This window comes from Oncorhynchus clarkii, chromosome 17 (assembly GCF_045791955.1).
Source record: "Oncorhynchus clarkii lewisi isolate Uvic-CL-2024 chromosome 17, UVic_Ocla_1.0, whole genome shotgun sequence".
NCBI classification, from domain to species: Eukaryota; Metazoa; Chordata; class Actinopteri; order Salmoniformes; family Salmonidae; genus Oncorhynchus; species Oncorhynchus clarkii.
The window spans coordinates 33,752,579-33,769,675 of record NC_092163.1 but is presented as its reverse complement, the minus strand read 5'-3'; the positions used below and the strand labels follow the sequence as shown (position 1 = coordinate 33,769,675).

The following is a 17,097-nucleotide window of genomic DNA, read 5'->3' as shown; positions in this document are numbered from 1 at the left end:
GTACTCTGATGGGAGGATGGGAGAGGAGGAGAGGAGGAGAAGAGAAGAGGAGCTAACAGTACTCTGATGGGAGGATGGGAGAGGAGGAGAAGAGAAGAGGAGCTAACAGTACTCTAATGGGAGGATGGGAGGATGGGAGAGGAGGAGAAGAGAAGAGGAGCTAACAGTACTCTGATGGGAGGATGGGAGAGGAGGAGAAGAGAAGAGGAGCTAACAGTACTCTAATGGGAGGATGGGAGGATGGGAGAGGAGGAGAAGAGAAGAGGAGCTAACAGTACTCTGATGGGAGGATGGGAGGATGGGGAGAGGAAGAAAGTATTTTTGAAAAGCAAAAGGGCAGGTGCAGTAGAGCTTCAGACACAGCAGGTGGGCTGTTGTGTGTGTGTGTGTGTGTGTGTGTGTGTGTGTGTGTGTGTGTGTGTGTGTGTGTGTGTGTGTGTGTGTGTGTGTGTGTGTGTGTGTGTGTGTGCGAGGGAGACTGTGTGAACATTATGCTGACTTTATACTGTCTCATGCAGCTGTTGCTCCTCTTCCTGTGATGAAAGAGAGACAGAGAGGGAGAGAGAGAGACAGAAAGGAAGAGAGGGAGAGAGAGACAGAAAGACAGAGACAGAAAGAGAGAGCGAGAGAGAGTATAATTAGCAGTTTCACTGCAGCATTGGTTTCTGCACTTTGAGAAATAATAAAAGGTGTCTTTGTTCCCGGTGGCAGCGCAGCGGGACAGAATGATAATGACCGTCAGAAAGATCAACACAGATAAACTGTCCGACTCCCTCTGTAACGACTTCCTTCCTCCTTTCAATTAGAAGGCTGTGATGATCCTCTTCCTCTGTGTTACTATAGTGACTTTACATTACTACAGTAAGCCGTTAACACAAGCAGGCCCATACTAGTTGATGTGGGGCTTGGCTTCCTTCCTGGTTTGAACAGTAGGGGGTGCTACTGGGTCAAAGTAAACACTTTTAAGCTCCATTGGCTCCATTTGTTGTCAGTCAAGTGTTTTGGTCACCTGACCAAATTATTTGGCCCTCATTGGCTGTCCTCATGACGACTCCACGGTGATGATGGCGTCCCCGCCCCTGGGGATGGCCGAGGAGGCGTGGCCACACTGGGCGACCTGCTGCGCTCGGAGGGAACAGTCCACACTGTCATGGAGGAAATCCGCCCCCTCCTCTCCATCCCCTCCTCCAACTTGATCTTCTTCCACCTTCTTCTCCACATCCTCTTCCTCGCTCTTCACTTGGCAGCGGCACACTTCGATGCCGGAGTCGCCTGTGAGCCGGCGGTGACGGAAATGATCCTCATCCTCCTCTTCCTCCTCCTCTTCCTCTCTCTTCTCTTTCTCCACGGGCTCGAAGAAGTCCACATTGGTGGAGAAGAGGGCGTGTTTGGGGGGAGACTGGCTGGGCTTGGGGGGAGAGAGGATGGAAGGGCTCTGTCTCTCTGTGACCCCACCCTCACTCAGGCCGCCCTCTACCCCTCTCTGCTCAGCCAGCACAGCCAGGGGGTCCATAAGGATGAGTGGAGGGAGTGGCGGATGATGTGAAGGAGGAAGTGGAGAGGGAGAAGATAGTTTGGGAGGGGGGAGAGTGTGAGGGAGAGGAGAAGACGTTGTGGGAGAAGGTGTAGGTAGAAGTTCAGGTGGAGGAGGGGGCAGAGGAGGAGCTGGATATCCTCCAGGAGACAAAGGGGACCTGGCAGACACAACTCCCTCCAGAGATGAACCCTCCCTGGGGAAGCCTCTCAGGACCTCCCTCCCTCCTCCTCCAACCTCGCTACCGGGCGTGGAGGCATGGCTGGTATTATCCGTCTCGTAGGTCACCTGGACAGAGAAGGAAGTGCTGGATGGGGAGGTGAGGAGGGAGCAGGACTCGCAGGAGCAGCTGGTGTAGTTGTCTGAACTCTGAGATGAGGTCAGGCCACCACCGGCACCGCTGGGGCCCGCCCTGGAGCTAACCAAGTAGGAGGGAGGGCCGAGGGGTTGTTGCTGGTGGTGATGGGGGTAGGCTGAACCGTAAGGGGTGGCTGTGTAAGCGGTGGCGCCCCCCATCGCCCCCTGCAGAGCAAAGACGGAGCTGTAGGATGGAGGGGGTGAGGGGGGCTGGGCTGCCACCTCCTCATAGGACGGCAGCTTGAAGGAGGCCAGGAAACCTGCAGTATAACACATGACAGATAATCAATTTCATCTCCTAACCACTAGGGTTACATGACCAGCAATAGGGACTGAGACACCAAACTCCAAAATAGTCATTGTGCAGCGCATTCAAAAGTCTTGTTTTTTTAATGATACTTCTACACTATGAGGTTGAAATGACAAACTTATGATAATGCCCTTTTTGTGTAAGAGCTGTTTGAAAAAAAATGTTCAGGCGAGATGGAGTTTTTGGCCCAGATCATGACATCACAATCAGATCTGGTTATTCTGACCAATGACTAGTCATCTTTTATTTGCGTATGTATCCTCCTACTTTGGAGGGGTACTAGAGTCTAGACGCTCCTATCCGCCAGTCAGGGTTGTGTATGTAAATACTGTATATTAACATTTGTATCAACACGCCCACACAATCAGACTGAGCATTTCAATGGCAAAAGGAGGCTCAGGAAAACAAATTATACAAAAATATATCCGGAGCTGTTTACATTTGAAAATAAAATTAAGAAGACTGCATCGGGGCTATAAGTTGTACTTCCTTGACCTTCCCTGGCACAATGCAGCCAATGGAATAGTCACAAAAGTTCAAATCCAACCAATCTAGCACCCTAGGCAGACTCAAGCAAATGAGCAAACATTTCAAATGCTATTTGAACCCAGGTCCTGCTAATAAGACGATAAGGTGACGCAGACAATGAAAGGACCGGGGAGAGAGGCGAGCGTAGCTATACGTACTGAGGTCCAACATGGACGCAGGGTAGTTGCAGGCTCCGTGGTAGGCGATCAGGTTGATCTCCCTCTGTCTCTGCTGCTGCTGGACACGCAGCTTGGCCCGCCGGTGGCGGTAGGCACAGCAACAGCTGAACAGAATCACGATGGTCCACAGCAACCAGAACCCTGCAGGATACAGACACACAGAGACACTGGCAATACTGAATTGAATTCAAGCAACTTTATTAATCCCAATTATTGAACAGCCTCTGGTAGCTATACTGTTGCATAATCACATTGAAAAGGCTTTAATAAATTGATATTTATTATACCGTAATAAGACAAACCGTCTACAGTTTGACCAGAGGACCAGCCTTAAGGGCTTGCTCATGTTAAACTCCCGATCTGGTCTGGTTACATACCACAATGCATCGGTATAGCTGTGTGACAGCAAATGCTGACAAGACAAGCCTCTTGGCTGGTATCGACTGGTTGTTACTCACACCACAGCTCGTAGTAGTAGGTGCAGCATCCTGTCTCCCCACAGCAGTGGCCGGTCTCACACAGGTAGCCTGGGTTGTTGTTGACACCAGGGCAGTACTTATGACTGAGCATGGGCTGGCTGCCTGAGCCAGCTTGGTCCTTCACCCCCTAGTGGACAAGACATGACATGACAACAACGTACATGGTAAACAACAACAACATGTTCGTTTAGCTTGAGCAGGGTGTTTCTCAAATTTCCAGTTGTGGGATTGGAGAAGAGTACCCCCCAGGGTTGCACTTTTTTGTTCCAGCCCAGCACCATCTCATCTGATTTAACTACTTAACTAGTCATCAAACCCTTGAATAGTTGAGTGGCTCAGATGTGGTAGCGTCAAACAAAAATGTATTCATGACCTTTACTTAACCAGGCATACACAGTGCATTCGGAAAGTATTCAGACCCATTCCGTTTTTCCACATTTTGATACGTTGCAGCCTTGTTCTAAAATGGATTCAATAAAAAACATTTCCTCCATCAATCTACACACAATACCTCATTATGACAAAGTGTGAAAAGTGAAATGTTAGAAAACATATAACAAAAATATAAAACAGAAATACCTTATTTACATAAGTATTCAGACCCTTTGTTATGAGACTCGAAATTGAGCTCAGATGCACCCTGTTTCCATTGACATTCCTTGAGATGTTTCTACAACTTGATTGGAGTCCACCTGTGGAAAGTTAAATTGATTGGACATGATTTGGAAAAGCACACACCTCTCTATATAAGATCCCACAGTTGACAGTGCATGTCAGAGCAAAAACCAAGCCATGAGGTCGAAGGAATTGTCTGTAGAGCTCAGAGACAGGATTGTGTCGAGGCACAGATCTGGGGAAGGGTACCAAAAGATGTCTGCAGCATTGAAGGTCCCCAAAAACACAGTGGCCTCCATCATTCTTAAATGGAAGAAGTTTAGAACCACCACTCTTCCTAGAGCTGGCCGCCCGGCCAAACTGAGCAATCAGGGGAGAAGGGCCTTCGTCAGGGAGGTGACCAAGAACCTGATGGTCACTCTGACAGAGCTCCAGTGTTCCTCTGTGGAGATGGGAGAACCTTCCAGAAGGACAACCATCTCTGCAGCACTCCACCAATCAGGCCTTTATGGTAGAGTGGCCAGACAGAAGCCCCTCCTCAGTAAAAGGCACATGACAGCCCATTTGGAGTTTGGCAAAAGGCACCTAAAGGACTCTCAGACCATGAGAAACAAGATTCTCTGGTCTAATGAAACCAAGATTGAACTCTTTGGCCTGAATGACAATCGTCACGTCTGGAGGAAACCTGGCAGCATCCCTACGGTGAAACATGGTGGTGGCAGCATCATGCTGTGGGGATGTGTCCTTGGGTGGCCCAGCCAGAGCCCGGACTTGAAACTGATCGAACATCTCTGGAGAGAGCTGAAAATAACTGTGCAGTGACGCTCCCCATCCAACCTGACAGAGCTTGAGAGTATCTGAAGAGAAAAATGGGAGAAACTCCCCAAATACAGGTGTACCAAGCTTGTAGCATCATACCCAAGAAGACTCGAGGCTGTAATAACTGACAAAGGTGCTTCAACAAAGTACTGCGTAAAGGGTCTGAATACTTGTGTAATTTTTTTACATTTTTTATAAATTAGCAAACATTTCTAAAAACCAGTTTTTGTTTTGTCATTATGTGGTGTTGTGTGTAGATTGACGAGTGGGAATAACTATTTAATCCATTTTAGAATATGGCTGTAATGTAAGAAAATGTGGAAAAGGTCAAGGGGTCTGAAACAGTGGATAGCAGACATAAACAGAATACATCTCTAACCTTGTTGATGGTTCCCATGTCTGAACCCTTTGGAGTAACAGTCGTCTGCAATGAGAAAATAAACGTTATCTAGGAAGTCTTAATCTGGTCTTTCCACACATTCATCATCGTTGACGTGTATTGTAAACCCGCTGAATCACTAGGCTACTGGTTTGACCACTTTGACCAAAACATCCACATGACCGTGGGCTAGCAGCAGTGAAGACTGTGGGCTAGCAGGAGTGAAGACTGTGGGCTAGCAGGAGTGAAGACTGTGGGCTAGCAGGAGTGAAGACTGTGGGCTAGCAGGAGTGAAGACTGTGGGCTAGCAGGAGTGAAGACTGTGGGCTAGCAGGAGTGAAGACTGTGGGCTAGCATGAGTGAAGACTGTGGGCTAGCAGGAGTGAAGACTGTGGGCTAGCAGGAGTGAAGACTGTGGGCTAGCAGGAGTGAAGACTGTGGGCCAGCAGGAGTGAAGACTGTGGGCTAGCAGGAGTGAAGACTGTGGGCTAGCAGGAGTGAAGACTGTGGGCCAGCAGGAGTGAAAACTGTGGGCTAGCAGGAGTGAAGACTGTGGGCCAGCAGGAGTGAAGACTGTGGGCCAGCAGGAGTGAAGACTGTGGGCTAGCAGGAGTGAAGACTGTGGGCCAGCAGGAGTGAAAACTGTGGGCTAGCAGGAGTGAAGACTGTGGGCCAGCAGGAGTGAAAACTGTGGGCTAGCAGGAGTGAAGACTGTGGGCCAGCAGGAGGGAAGCACTTAAAGGGATACTTTAGGATTTTGGCATTGAGGCCTGTTATCTAATCCATAGTGGATATCATGCTGAAGATGCTTGTTATAGGTGCGTAAGTCTGAGGCTGTTTTACGTGTTATTTCAAGGTTAGTTAGCGTGTTAGTGATACCAGGAGAGGGTTTTGCAGTATACACAACCACACCTTTTTCACAGGAGTTGGACAAACAGCAGATCCAATATGTAGAAACCCTGCAGCTATGAGAGCAGGTAGCAACACAGTGTGAGATGGACATTCACACAGTGTGAGATGGACATTCCTTGTTTTTTCAGAATGGGTGTTAGCCCTTTAGTGTCCTCCCTCCATCCCTTTCTCTCTTCACCCCTCCCCCTCTCTCTCTCTCCATCCCCCTTTTCTTAATTTTGCTTGTTAACCCCCTAGTTCTCCCTCCCTCCCTCCCTTGTCTTCATTCCCAGTTCATCTTCAGTGTTGTACTGTTATTAGTTCCCTCCCCTACCCCTTTCCACCTCCCTCTCTCTCCCTCTCTCTCTCCCTCTCTCTCTCCCTCTCTCTCCCTCTCTCTCCCTCTCTCTCCCTCTCTCCCAACCTTTTTCTTGTTAATGGTTTTCCTCCCACCACTAGTTCCTTTCTATGTGTTGTGCTGGTTGTTGTGAATGAATGACTGCATATTGAAAGGTTAGACTCCTTACCGTAGCTGCTGGTCCTCCCGGTCCCTGCAGGGAGATGGTCATCTAGAAGAGAGAACAGAGGGGGGGGGGGGGGGGGGGGGAGTTAATACAGCTGACATTTACACAGGCAGAGCCAGACTGACTGACAGACAGGCTGCACATCAGAGAAAGAAAGGAATGGGAGGAAAGAGAGAGAGAGGCCAACCCTTCGATCTGTATTTACAGTTTAGCTAATAAAAATCGAATAAATACCGTCTCCCCATAAAACTTTGTCCAGTTCACTTAACATTTGTAATGCCTATAAGCCAATATTTAGTAGTCTGTTTTTTGGGTATACGGTCCCCCCAGTGCCAATATTTAGTAGTCTGTTTTTGGGGTATAGGGTCCCCCCAGTGCCAATAATTTGTAGTCTGTTTTTGGGGTATATGGTCCCCCCAGTGCCAATATTTAGTAGTCTGTTTTTGGGGTATAGGGTCCCCCCAGTGCCAATATTTAGTAGTCTGTTTTTGGGGTATATGGTCCCCCCAGTGCCAATATTTAGTAGTCTGTTTTTGGGGTATAGGGTCCCCCCAGTGCCAATATTTAGTAGTCTGTTTTTGGGGTATATGGTCCCCCCAGTGGTACTATACACACACATTTGTTTACGTTTTGTATGTCAATTCTGTGAGCCATTTAGTTTGTGATTTTGCATGCAAATGTCACATCCATAACACTGGAATTGCCCGTACCTGACCCCAATTCACCTGTGGATGTTTACCTATCCAGACAGCCTGACTGTGGATGTTCACCTATCCAGACAGCCTGACTGTGGATGTTCACCTATCCAGACAGCCTGACTGTGGATGTTCACCTATCCAGACAGCCTGACTGTGGATGTTCACCTATCCAGACAGCCTGACTGTGGATGTTCACCTATCCAGACAGCCTGACTGTGGATGCGCCTAAAAGATAAACTCTCCAGGGCCACCACAGTCAACCCCCGACACACTTTCAACCTGATACACACAAACACACACAAACAAACAACCTCTCAGTGTTCCTGCAGTGACAGGGGACAACAAGGTACCCTGAGTCCTAAACAACCGTGATGTCATTTTCAGGTTATCATTTATCAATTTCCCAGCCTGGCACCTCCTTACAGATTGACAGTCAGACAGACAGGCCCCTACAGACAGACAGGCCCTAACAGACAGTAGTAGGGTACATGTTGCAAGGGAAAACGAAAATCTATGTTCTTATTGAGCAAGTTTAGTTGGTACTAACTTCCCTGATGGACCACAGTTAAAACATGTTATTCCTACTGAACAGACCCAGCATTCACATGAACTGTGGAACAGGACAGTTCCTGTAGAAAGGATTAGTCATTAATCAAGTCAAAAGCACATATTGGCTAAAGGATTTGCATAACCAAAAAAGAGCCATGCGATTGTGATCACTTGTAAGCGTGCTATCATCCCAGATACCAGAGTCCATCTGCATTGGAAATCAGTGAGCGAGCCCACTTCACGCTTACAACCCCCAGATACAATACCTCCATTGTACTCGGCACGTCTACCTCAAACACACAACAGAACGCAACGCAACACAACGCCTGTGTGTGTACATTTCAGACAGACAGGAGGACGGATGCATAACAGTAAAAGGAAAATGCCTATCTGTTTAGTGTTGCAGTGGGCTGCGGGGGTCCAGCCACAGAGGACACAATGCTCGCATGGACGGAGACACTGGGCTTTTTTTTACACCCAACTCAGTCTGACCGGACGGCATGTCACCAAACATGCAAATGAGCAGTCAGCCTTTTGTCAGCTGACGTTGGGTCTCTGTTGGCCAGGCTGCACTGGGCACTGCATCTCTCTCCCTAACACTGCATCTCTCTCCGTAACACTGCATCTCTCCCCCTAACACTGCATCTCTCTCCGTAACACTGCATATCTCTCCCCAACACTGCATATCTCTCCCCAACACTGCATCTCTTTCCCTAACACTGCATCTCTCTCCGTAACAATACATCTCTCCACCTAACACTGCATCTCTCTCCGTAACACTGCATATCTCTCCCCAACACTGCATCTCTCTCCCTAATACTGCATCTCTCTCCCTAATACTGCATCTCTCTCCCTAATACTGCATCTCTCTCCCTAACACTGCATCTCTCTCCCTAATACTGCATCTCTCTCCGTAACACTGCATCTCTCCCCGTAACACTGCATCTCTCTCCCTAATACTGCATCTCTCTCCCGAATACTGCATCACTCTCCGTAACACTGCATCTCTCTCCCTAATACTGCATCTCTCTCCCTAATAATGCATCTCTCTCCCTAATACTGCATCTCTCTCCCTAATAATGCATCTCTCTCCCTAACACTGCATCTCTCTCCCCAACACTGCATCTTTCTCCCTAACACTGCATCTCTCCCCCTAACACTGCATATCTCTCCCCAACACTGCATCTTTCTCCCTAACACTGCATCTCTCCCCCTAACACTGCATCTCTCACCCTAACACTGCATCTCTCTCCCCAACACTGCATATCTCTCCCTAACACTGCATCTCTCCCCCTAACACTGCATCTCTCCCCCTAACACTGCATATCTCTCCCCAACACTGCATCTTTCTCCCTAACACTGCATTTCTCCCCCTAATACTGCATCTCTCCCCCTAACACTACATCTCTCTCCCTAATACTGCATCTCTCTCCGTAACACTGCATCTCTTTCCCTAACACTGCATCTCTCTCCCTAACACTGCATCTCTCTCCCTAATACTGCATCTCTCTCCGTAACACTGCATCTCTCCCCCTAACACTGCATCTCTCTCCCCAACACTGCATATCTCCCCCTAACACTGCATCTCTCCCCCTAACACTGCATATCTCTCCCCAACACTGCATCTTTCTCCCTAACACTGCATTTCTCCCCCTAACACTGCATCTCTCTCCGTAACACTGCATCTCTCTCCGTAACACTGCATATCTCTCCCCAACACTGCATCTCTCTCCCTAATACTGCATCTCTCTCCCTAATACTGCATCCTTCTCCCTAATACTGCATCTCTCTCCCCAGCACTGCATCTCTCCCCCTAACACTGCATCTCTCCCCCTAACACTGCATCTTTCTCCCTAACACTGCATTTCTCCCCCTAACACTGCATCTCTCTCCCCAACACTACATCTCTCTCCCCAACACTACATCTTTCTCCCCAACACTGCATTTCTCTCCCCAGAACTGCATCTCTCTCCCCAACACTACATCTCTCTCCCCAACACTACATCTCTCTCCCCAACACTACATCTCTCTCCCCAACACTGCATCTCTCCCCAGCACTGCATCTCTCCCCCCAACACTGCATCTCTCTCCCCAACACTGCATCTCTCTCCCCAGCACTGCATCTCTCCCCCCAGCACTGTTTGAACTCACACATAGATTTGGTACTAGGCCTATCATCCGAGCCTGCACTGTATTGGTGTCATCCCATAATCACCAATAAGCACATTGCATAATGGAGCCCCAATCGCATACTAGATCAGGGTTATTAGACCTTAACATGGTTAGGAGGTTTTCTACCTGATAATTAATTGCACCCACCTGGTGTCCCAGGATTAGAGGGGAACAATGAAGAAAAGCAGTGGACTGTCTTGGAGGTCCAGAGTGTAGTTTGAGGGTACTAGTGCAGGCTAACAGAAACTAGTCAGTAGCTAATGACAATGACTGATTTCAAATCAGTTAGTAAGGGAAATCCTCCATTTTAACCTTCACACATAGTCAAAACTGTAGCTACTCTACATGTCTGACTAGTACTACTACACCCTACTACATCCTACTACACACTATTACAAACTACTACACACTATTACAAACTTACACCCGACTACACACTACTACACACTATTACACACTATTACACTCTACTACACACTACTACACATTAGTACAAACCACTACACACTACTACACCCTACTACACACTACTACACACTACTACACACTACTACACACAATTACACAATACTACACACTATTACACACTACTACGCACTATTACACACTACTACACATAACTACACACTACTAAAAACCAGTACATACTACTACACATTACTACACACTACTACACACTATTACACCCTATCAGGGTTGACCCAGAGTCCTCCTAGTAGTCTCCATCCATCCAACTCCTGCTGCTCTCTAACAAAGTGAGGCACTGCAGCAGCAGTAGAGTACAGGGTGAGGACAAGCAGCTGGCGTCTGTGCCAGGTATTGATCAAACAGTAGCAGAGCAACACACACACACAGAGGGACACACACAGCCGTAGCAGAGGAGTGTGAGACTAGTTTGGGATAAACATTACACAGGCAGCTCCGGACTGGAAACCCCACTCTGTCGACGGCAGGACCACTAACAGCAGTTGTCAGCCTGGTTAGAGGAGTGAAGATAGTAATGTACTGTTACTGGACAGTGTGAACGGAATACCAGAGATTTTAGAAAACATCTAGATAATCTTGTATCCCATTGTTTGGTCACACTATATTTGGATAGTTCCCTATATGTGTTATACAGATCTATCAACAAACTGTCAACTGTAACTCTGTTGATGGGCAACAGCTTTCAGGTTATTTTTGGTCAGGTTCAGGGTTAAAGTAAGATGTATCCCAACACATTGGAAATTGTGATTGGCTGAGAGAGGGGGGAAAAGAAGAATTGCTCTTTAGGTTGGTTGCAACTTATTCCAGTCCATCTTGACTCAAGATGTAACAAGGATGAAGACTGCAGTATTGACAGTTTGATGCGATTACCACTGAGAGCAAGATATATGTTGTCAACAGTGTCAGCAGGACTGTCAACTGGTTACTGTAGAATTGAGTATAAGATCTACTGTATCTGACTGGGAGTATGAGACCTACTGTATCTGACTGGGAGTATGAGATCTACTGTATCTGACTGGGAGTATGAGACCTACTGTATCTGACTGGGAGTATGAGACCTACTGTATCTGACTGGGAGTATGAGACCTACTGTATCTGACTGGGAGTATGAGACCTACTGTATCTGACTGGGAGTATGAGACCTACTGTATCTGACTGGGAATATGAGACCTACTGTATCTGACTGGGAGTATGAGACCTACTGTATCTGACTGGGAGCATAAAACCTACTGTATCTGACTGGGAGTATGAGACCTACTGTATCTGACTGGGAGTATGAGACCTACTGTATCTGACTGGGAGTATGAGACCTACTGTATCTGACTGGGAGTATAAGACCTACTGTATCTGACTGGGAGCATAAGACCTACTGTATCTGACTGGGAGTATGAGACCTACTATATCTGACTGGGAGCATAAGACCTACTGTATCTGACTGGGAGTATGAGACCTACTGTATCTGACTGGGAGTATAAGACCTACTGTATCTGACTGGGAGTATGAGACCTACTATATCTGACTGGGAGTATGAAACCTACTGTATCTGACTGGGAGTATGAGACCTACTGTATCTGACTGGGAGTATGAGACCTACTGTATCTGACTGGGAGTATGAGACATACTGTATCTGACTGGGAGTATGAGACCTACTGTATCTGACTGGGAGCATAAAACCTACTGTATCTGACTGGGAGTATGAGACCTACTGTATCTGACTGGGAGTATGAGACCTACTGTAGTATAAGACCTACTGTATCTGACTGGGAATATGAGACCTACTGTATCTGACTGGGAGTATGAGACCTACTGTATCTGACTGGGAGCATAAAACCTACTGTATCTGACTGGGAGTATGAGACCTACTGTATCTGACTGGGAGTATGAGACCTACTGTATCTGACTGGGAGTATGAGACCTACTGTATCTGACTGGGAGTATGAGACCTACTGTATCTGACTGGGAGTATAAGACCTACTGTATCTGACTGGGAGCATAAGACCTACTGTATCTGACTGGGAGTATGAGACCTACTATATCTGACTGGGAGCATAAGACCTACTGTATCTGACTGGGAGTATGAGACCTACTGTATCTGACTGGGAGTATAAGACCTACTGTATCTGACTGGGAGTATGAGACCTACTATATCTGACTGGGAGTATGAAACCTACTGTATCTGACTGGGAGTATGAGATCTACTGTATCTGACTGGGAGTATAAGACCTACTGTATCTGACTGGGAGTATAAGACCTACTGTATCTGACTGGGAGTATGAAACCTACTGTATCTGACTGGGAGTATAAGACCTACTGTATCTGACTGGGAGTATAAGACCTACTGTATCTGACTGGGAGTATGAGACCTACTGTATCTGACTGGGAGTATGAGACCTACTGTATCTGACTGGGAGTATGAGACCTACTGTATCTGACTGGGAGCATAAAACCTACTGTATCTGACTGGGAGTATGAGACCTACTGTATCTGACTGGGAGTATGAGACCTACTGTATCTGACTGGGAGTATGAGACCTACTGTATCTGACTGGGAGTATGAGACCTACTGTATCTGACTGGGAGTATAAGACCTACTGTATCTGACTGGGAGCATAAGACCTACTGTATCTGACTGGGAGTATGAGACCTACTATATCTGACTGGGAGCATAAGACCTACTGTATCTGACTGGGAGTATGAGACCTACTGTATCTGACTGGGAGTATAAGACCTACTGTATCTGACTGGGAGTATGAGACCTACTGTAGTATAAGACCTACTGTATCTGACTGGGAATATGAGACCTACTGTATCTGACTGGGAGTATGAGACCTACTGTATCTGACTGGGAGCATAAAACCTACTGTATCTGACTGGGAGTATGAGACCTACTGTATCTGACTGGGAGTATGAGACCTACTGTATCTGACTGGGAGTATAAGACCTACTGTACCTACTGACTGGGAGTGATCGGCAACGACAACTCAGTAAATGCCTTTCACAGGCATAGGAGGGGATTTCAGGCAGCCAAACAGTCTTATCTACAGGAAGAGAAATCGTGTATTATCACTGGCCTCCACTCTGTAAAGTTGAGAGTCTGTGGTTTAGCCCACCACATCATACATCATACATTACTGGATCTGAAGAGGTCATTCAATCATCCCCCGAGACCATGTTAAAAACCACAAGACACCTCTACTACAAGTTGTAGATGTCTCCCACACTAACACCTAACCACGGCGCAAAGCCACAGACAGACAGCGAGACAAACAGCTTAACACACTTCCTCACTTCCTGCCTGTTCACCAGTGTGTGTGTGTGTGTGTGTGTGTGTGTGTGTGTGTGTGTGTGTGTGTGTGTGTGTGTGTGTGTCTGGCTGGCCTTGTGAGATATGATGGACCTGTAAAGAGAGTAAGAAAACAGGCCAGACTGAGGGGAGACCTGGTTAACCCAGGCACCTCTTACACAATAGGCTATACACTCAGAAACAACGGTGCTATCTAGAACCTGAAATGGTTCTTTGGCTGTCCCCATAGGAGAACCCTTTGAAGAACCCTTTTTGGTTCCAGGTAGAACGCTTTTGGGTTCCATGTACAGACAACCCTTTCCACAGAGGGTTCTACCTGGAACTAAAAAGGGTTCTCCCATGGGGACAGCCGAAGAACCCTTTTGGAACCCTTTTTTCTACGAGCTAATGTGACCGCAGGAGCATCCTGGACAGATACAAAAGAGCTGATTGTTCTGGCAGAAGAGACCGTTAGCTAAGACCACTTCAACAGTGACCAGTGGAAGTTATGAAGAAACATTGTCCTCCTCAACAGATATATTATTATCATCAGAAGATAAATGATTAGGAACGTTCATAGCACAATGCCTGATGGACAGTCAACAGTGTGTGTGTGTGTGTGTGTGTGTGTGTGTGTGTGTGTGTGTGTGTGTGTGTGTGTGTGTGTGTGTGTGTGTGTGTGTGTGCGCGAGCAAGCGAGAAATTCAGCTATGATAGTAAACCCCTACAATAGCGGAGTTTTCTTCTTAGTGAGTGTATTCAATCGGAGATAACTTTTTTAACATACACACTAACACATGACTACTACCCACTACAACTAAGCCTACAATCAATGTAAAGATCCTCTTGAGAACGGTAATTGCACATATTCTAGTAGCTGACTCGCAACACACTGTTCTGTATATACAGTGTGTTTAGCCATGCCGAGAAGACCTCTAGGCCTATACAGGGCCGGAGTAAGAAATCATAGGCCCCCCCAGGGCTTTGTTTTTTTATAGCCCCCTGCCCCGCCGCCTTCCGACCCATTGCCCTTCTATGGATTATATGTCTATGGTCACATACCAACAAGCTGGAGCTGATATTTAGTGTGAATGTTGCCCAAACTGTGGCCTTCCCGGTAACTGTCAAAATAAAGGAAACACTTGAGTAAACAAGGGATATGAATATATGTTCTGGTGTTGGTTTAGGTCCACTTGTAGAATCTATGCCAAGGTGCATTGAAGCTGTTCTGGATCGTGGTGCCCAACACCCTATTAAGACACTTTATGTTGGTGTTTCCTTTATTTTGGCAGATACCTGTATGTGCTTTATTGGGATAAACTGTTGATTCTCTGGGGCTAAATTATGCTCTCTGGTGTATTTTGAACATTGAGAGTGGGCTCCTGTGGTTGTATAAAAATTATAATTTAAAAAAATTACATAATTTGTTTTTTGTTGCTGTTTTTTTGCCTATTGGGCCCCCTATGATTTTGGGCCCAGACCATTATTCACACAATTGACCAGTCACATTTAATTATAATGCAGTTTACTTAAATGTATTTAATAATCAGTTACCCAATCAAGGCAGGGCCCCCCAGTTACCAACGTGGGCCCCCTACCTCCTGTCCTCCCCCATCTGATGATTAGCAGAGCGGCAGCAGGCAGCAGCAGGCTGCCTACACTCATTGAGAGTGGGCTCCTGAGTCTTCCTGTGGTTGGCGGGTTTAAGAAATATACTACATATCTAATGGGGCGGCAGGGTAGCCTAGTGGTTAGAGAGTTGGACTAGGAACCGTAAGGTTGCAAGTTCAAACCCCTGAGCTGACAAGGTACAAATCTGTCGTTCTGCCCCTGAACAGGCATTTAACCCACTGTTCCTAGGCCGTCATTGAAAATAAGAATTTGTTCTTAACTGACTTGCCTGGTTAAATAAAGGTAAAATAAAAAAGGCATTCGGAAAGTATTGACTTTTTCCACATTTTGTTACTGTAGCTTTATTCAACAATTCATTAATTTTTTTTCCATCATAAATCTACACACAATACTCCATAATGACAACGCAAAATGTATCAAAAAATAAAAAACAGATTTACATAAGTATTCAGACCACCATGCTTCACCATAGGGATGGTGCCAGGTTTCCTCCAGATGTGACGCTTGGAATTCAGGCCAAAGAGTTCAATCTTGGTTTCATCAGACCAGAGAATCTTGTTTCTCATGGTCTGAGAGTCTTTAGGTGCCTTTTGGCAAACCCCAAGTGGGCTGTCATGTGCCTTTTACTGAGGAGTGGCTTCCATCTGGCCACTCTACCATAAAGGCCTGATTGGTGGAGTGCTGCAGAGATGGTTCTCATTCTAAAAGGCTCTCCCATCTCCACAGAGGAACTCTGGAGCTCTGTCAGAGTGACCATCGGGTTCTTGTTCACCTCCCTGTCAAAGGCCCTTCTCTACCGATTGCTCAGTTTTGCCGGGCGGCCTGCTCTAGAAAGAGTCTTGGTGGTTCCAAACTTCTTCCATTTAAGAATGATGGAGGCGACTGTGTTCTTGGGGACCTTCAATGCTGCAGAAATGTTTTGGTACCCTTCCCCAGATTTGTGCCTCGACACAATCCTGTCTCTGAGCTCTACAGACAATTCCTTCAACCTCTTTGGTTTGATTTTGCTCTGACATGCACTGTCAACTATGGGATCGTATACGTACAGGTGTGTGCCTTTTCAAATCATGTCCAATCCATTGAATTTACCACAGGTGGACTCCAATCAAGTTGTAGAAACATCAAAAGGATGATCAATGGAAACAGGATGCACCTGAACTCAATTTTGAGTCTCATAGCAAAGGGTCTGAATGCTTATATAAGTAAGGTATTTCTGTTTTTTCATTTTAATAAATGTGCAAAAACATATAAACGCCTGTTTTCGCTTTGCCATTATGGGGTATTGTGTGTGGATTGCTGAGGATTTTATTTTATTTGATACATTTTCGAATAAGGCTGTAAAGTAACAAAATGTGGAAAATGTCAAGGGGTCTGAATACTTTCCGAATGCACTGTATTTCCTTCATAGTTGTTGTTTTGTTGTTGCCCCCTGTTACCCAGGGGCTTCAGCCCTACATTATCCCGTCCCGAGGCCTATAGCTCATTGAATCAGCACTATAGTATTTCACCATTGGCAGAGGGGTTATAAATTACCTTTATTATGAGGGTCGGGAGCTAAAAGCACTTTTAATTATGGGCTGTGTAACATTAAGGTCATTCTTTGGTGCATTACAGCAAATTAATTTCCAGACAATGAGATGAGGAAATCAACTTTCAGATATCA

General features: G+C 46.5%; 1 protein-coding gene across 1 annotated transcript; it reads right to left on the bottom strand.

Moving 5' to 3' along the window:
• Positions 1-381: 381 nt before the first annotated feature.
• On the bottom strand, positions 382-5,225 carry LOC139369713 (WW domain binding protein 1-like). Its single transcript, XM_071108973.1, has 4 exons — positions 5,201-5,225; positions 3,367-3,514; positions 2,888-3,049; positions 382-2,151 (listed from the first exon to the last, which is right to left on the bottom strand). Exons 1-4 carry the CDS (start codon positions 5,216-5,218, stop codon positions 1,043-1,045), a joined length of 1,437 nt encoding a protein of 478 aa, XP_070965074.1. The 5' UTR covers positions 5,219-5,225; the 3' UTR covers positions 382-1,042.
• Positions 5,226-17,097: the final 11,872 nt, after the last annotated feature.

What these genes read in the sequence shown, in the direction of transcription:
- LOC139369713 (XM_071108973.1), bottom strand. An exon ending in CTACTACTACGAGCTGTGGT is followed by an intron (nt 3,050 to 3,366) that starts GTGAGTAACAAC and finishes TGTATCCTGCAG; the next exon opens with GGTTCTGGTTGCTGTGGACC. An exon ending in TGCGTCCATGTTGGACCTCA is followed by an intron (nt 2,152 to 2,887) that starts GTACGTATAGCT and finishes GTTATACTGCAG; the next exon opens with GTTTCCTGGCCTCCTTCAAG.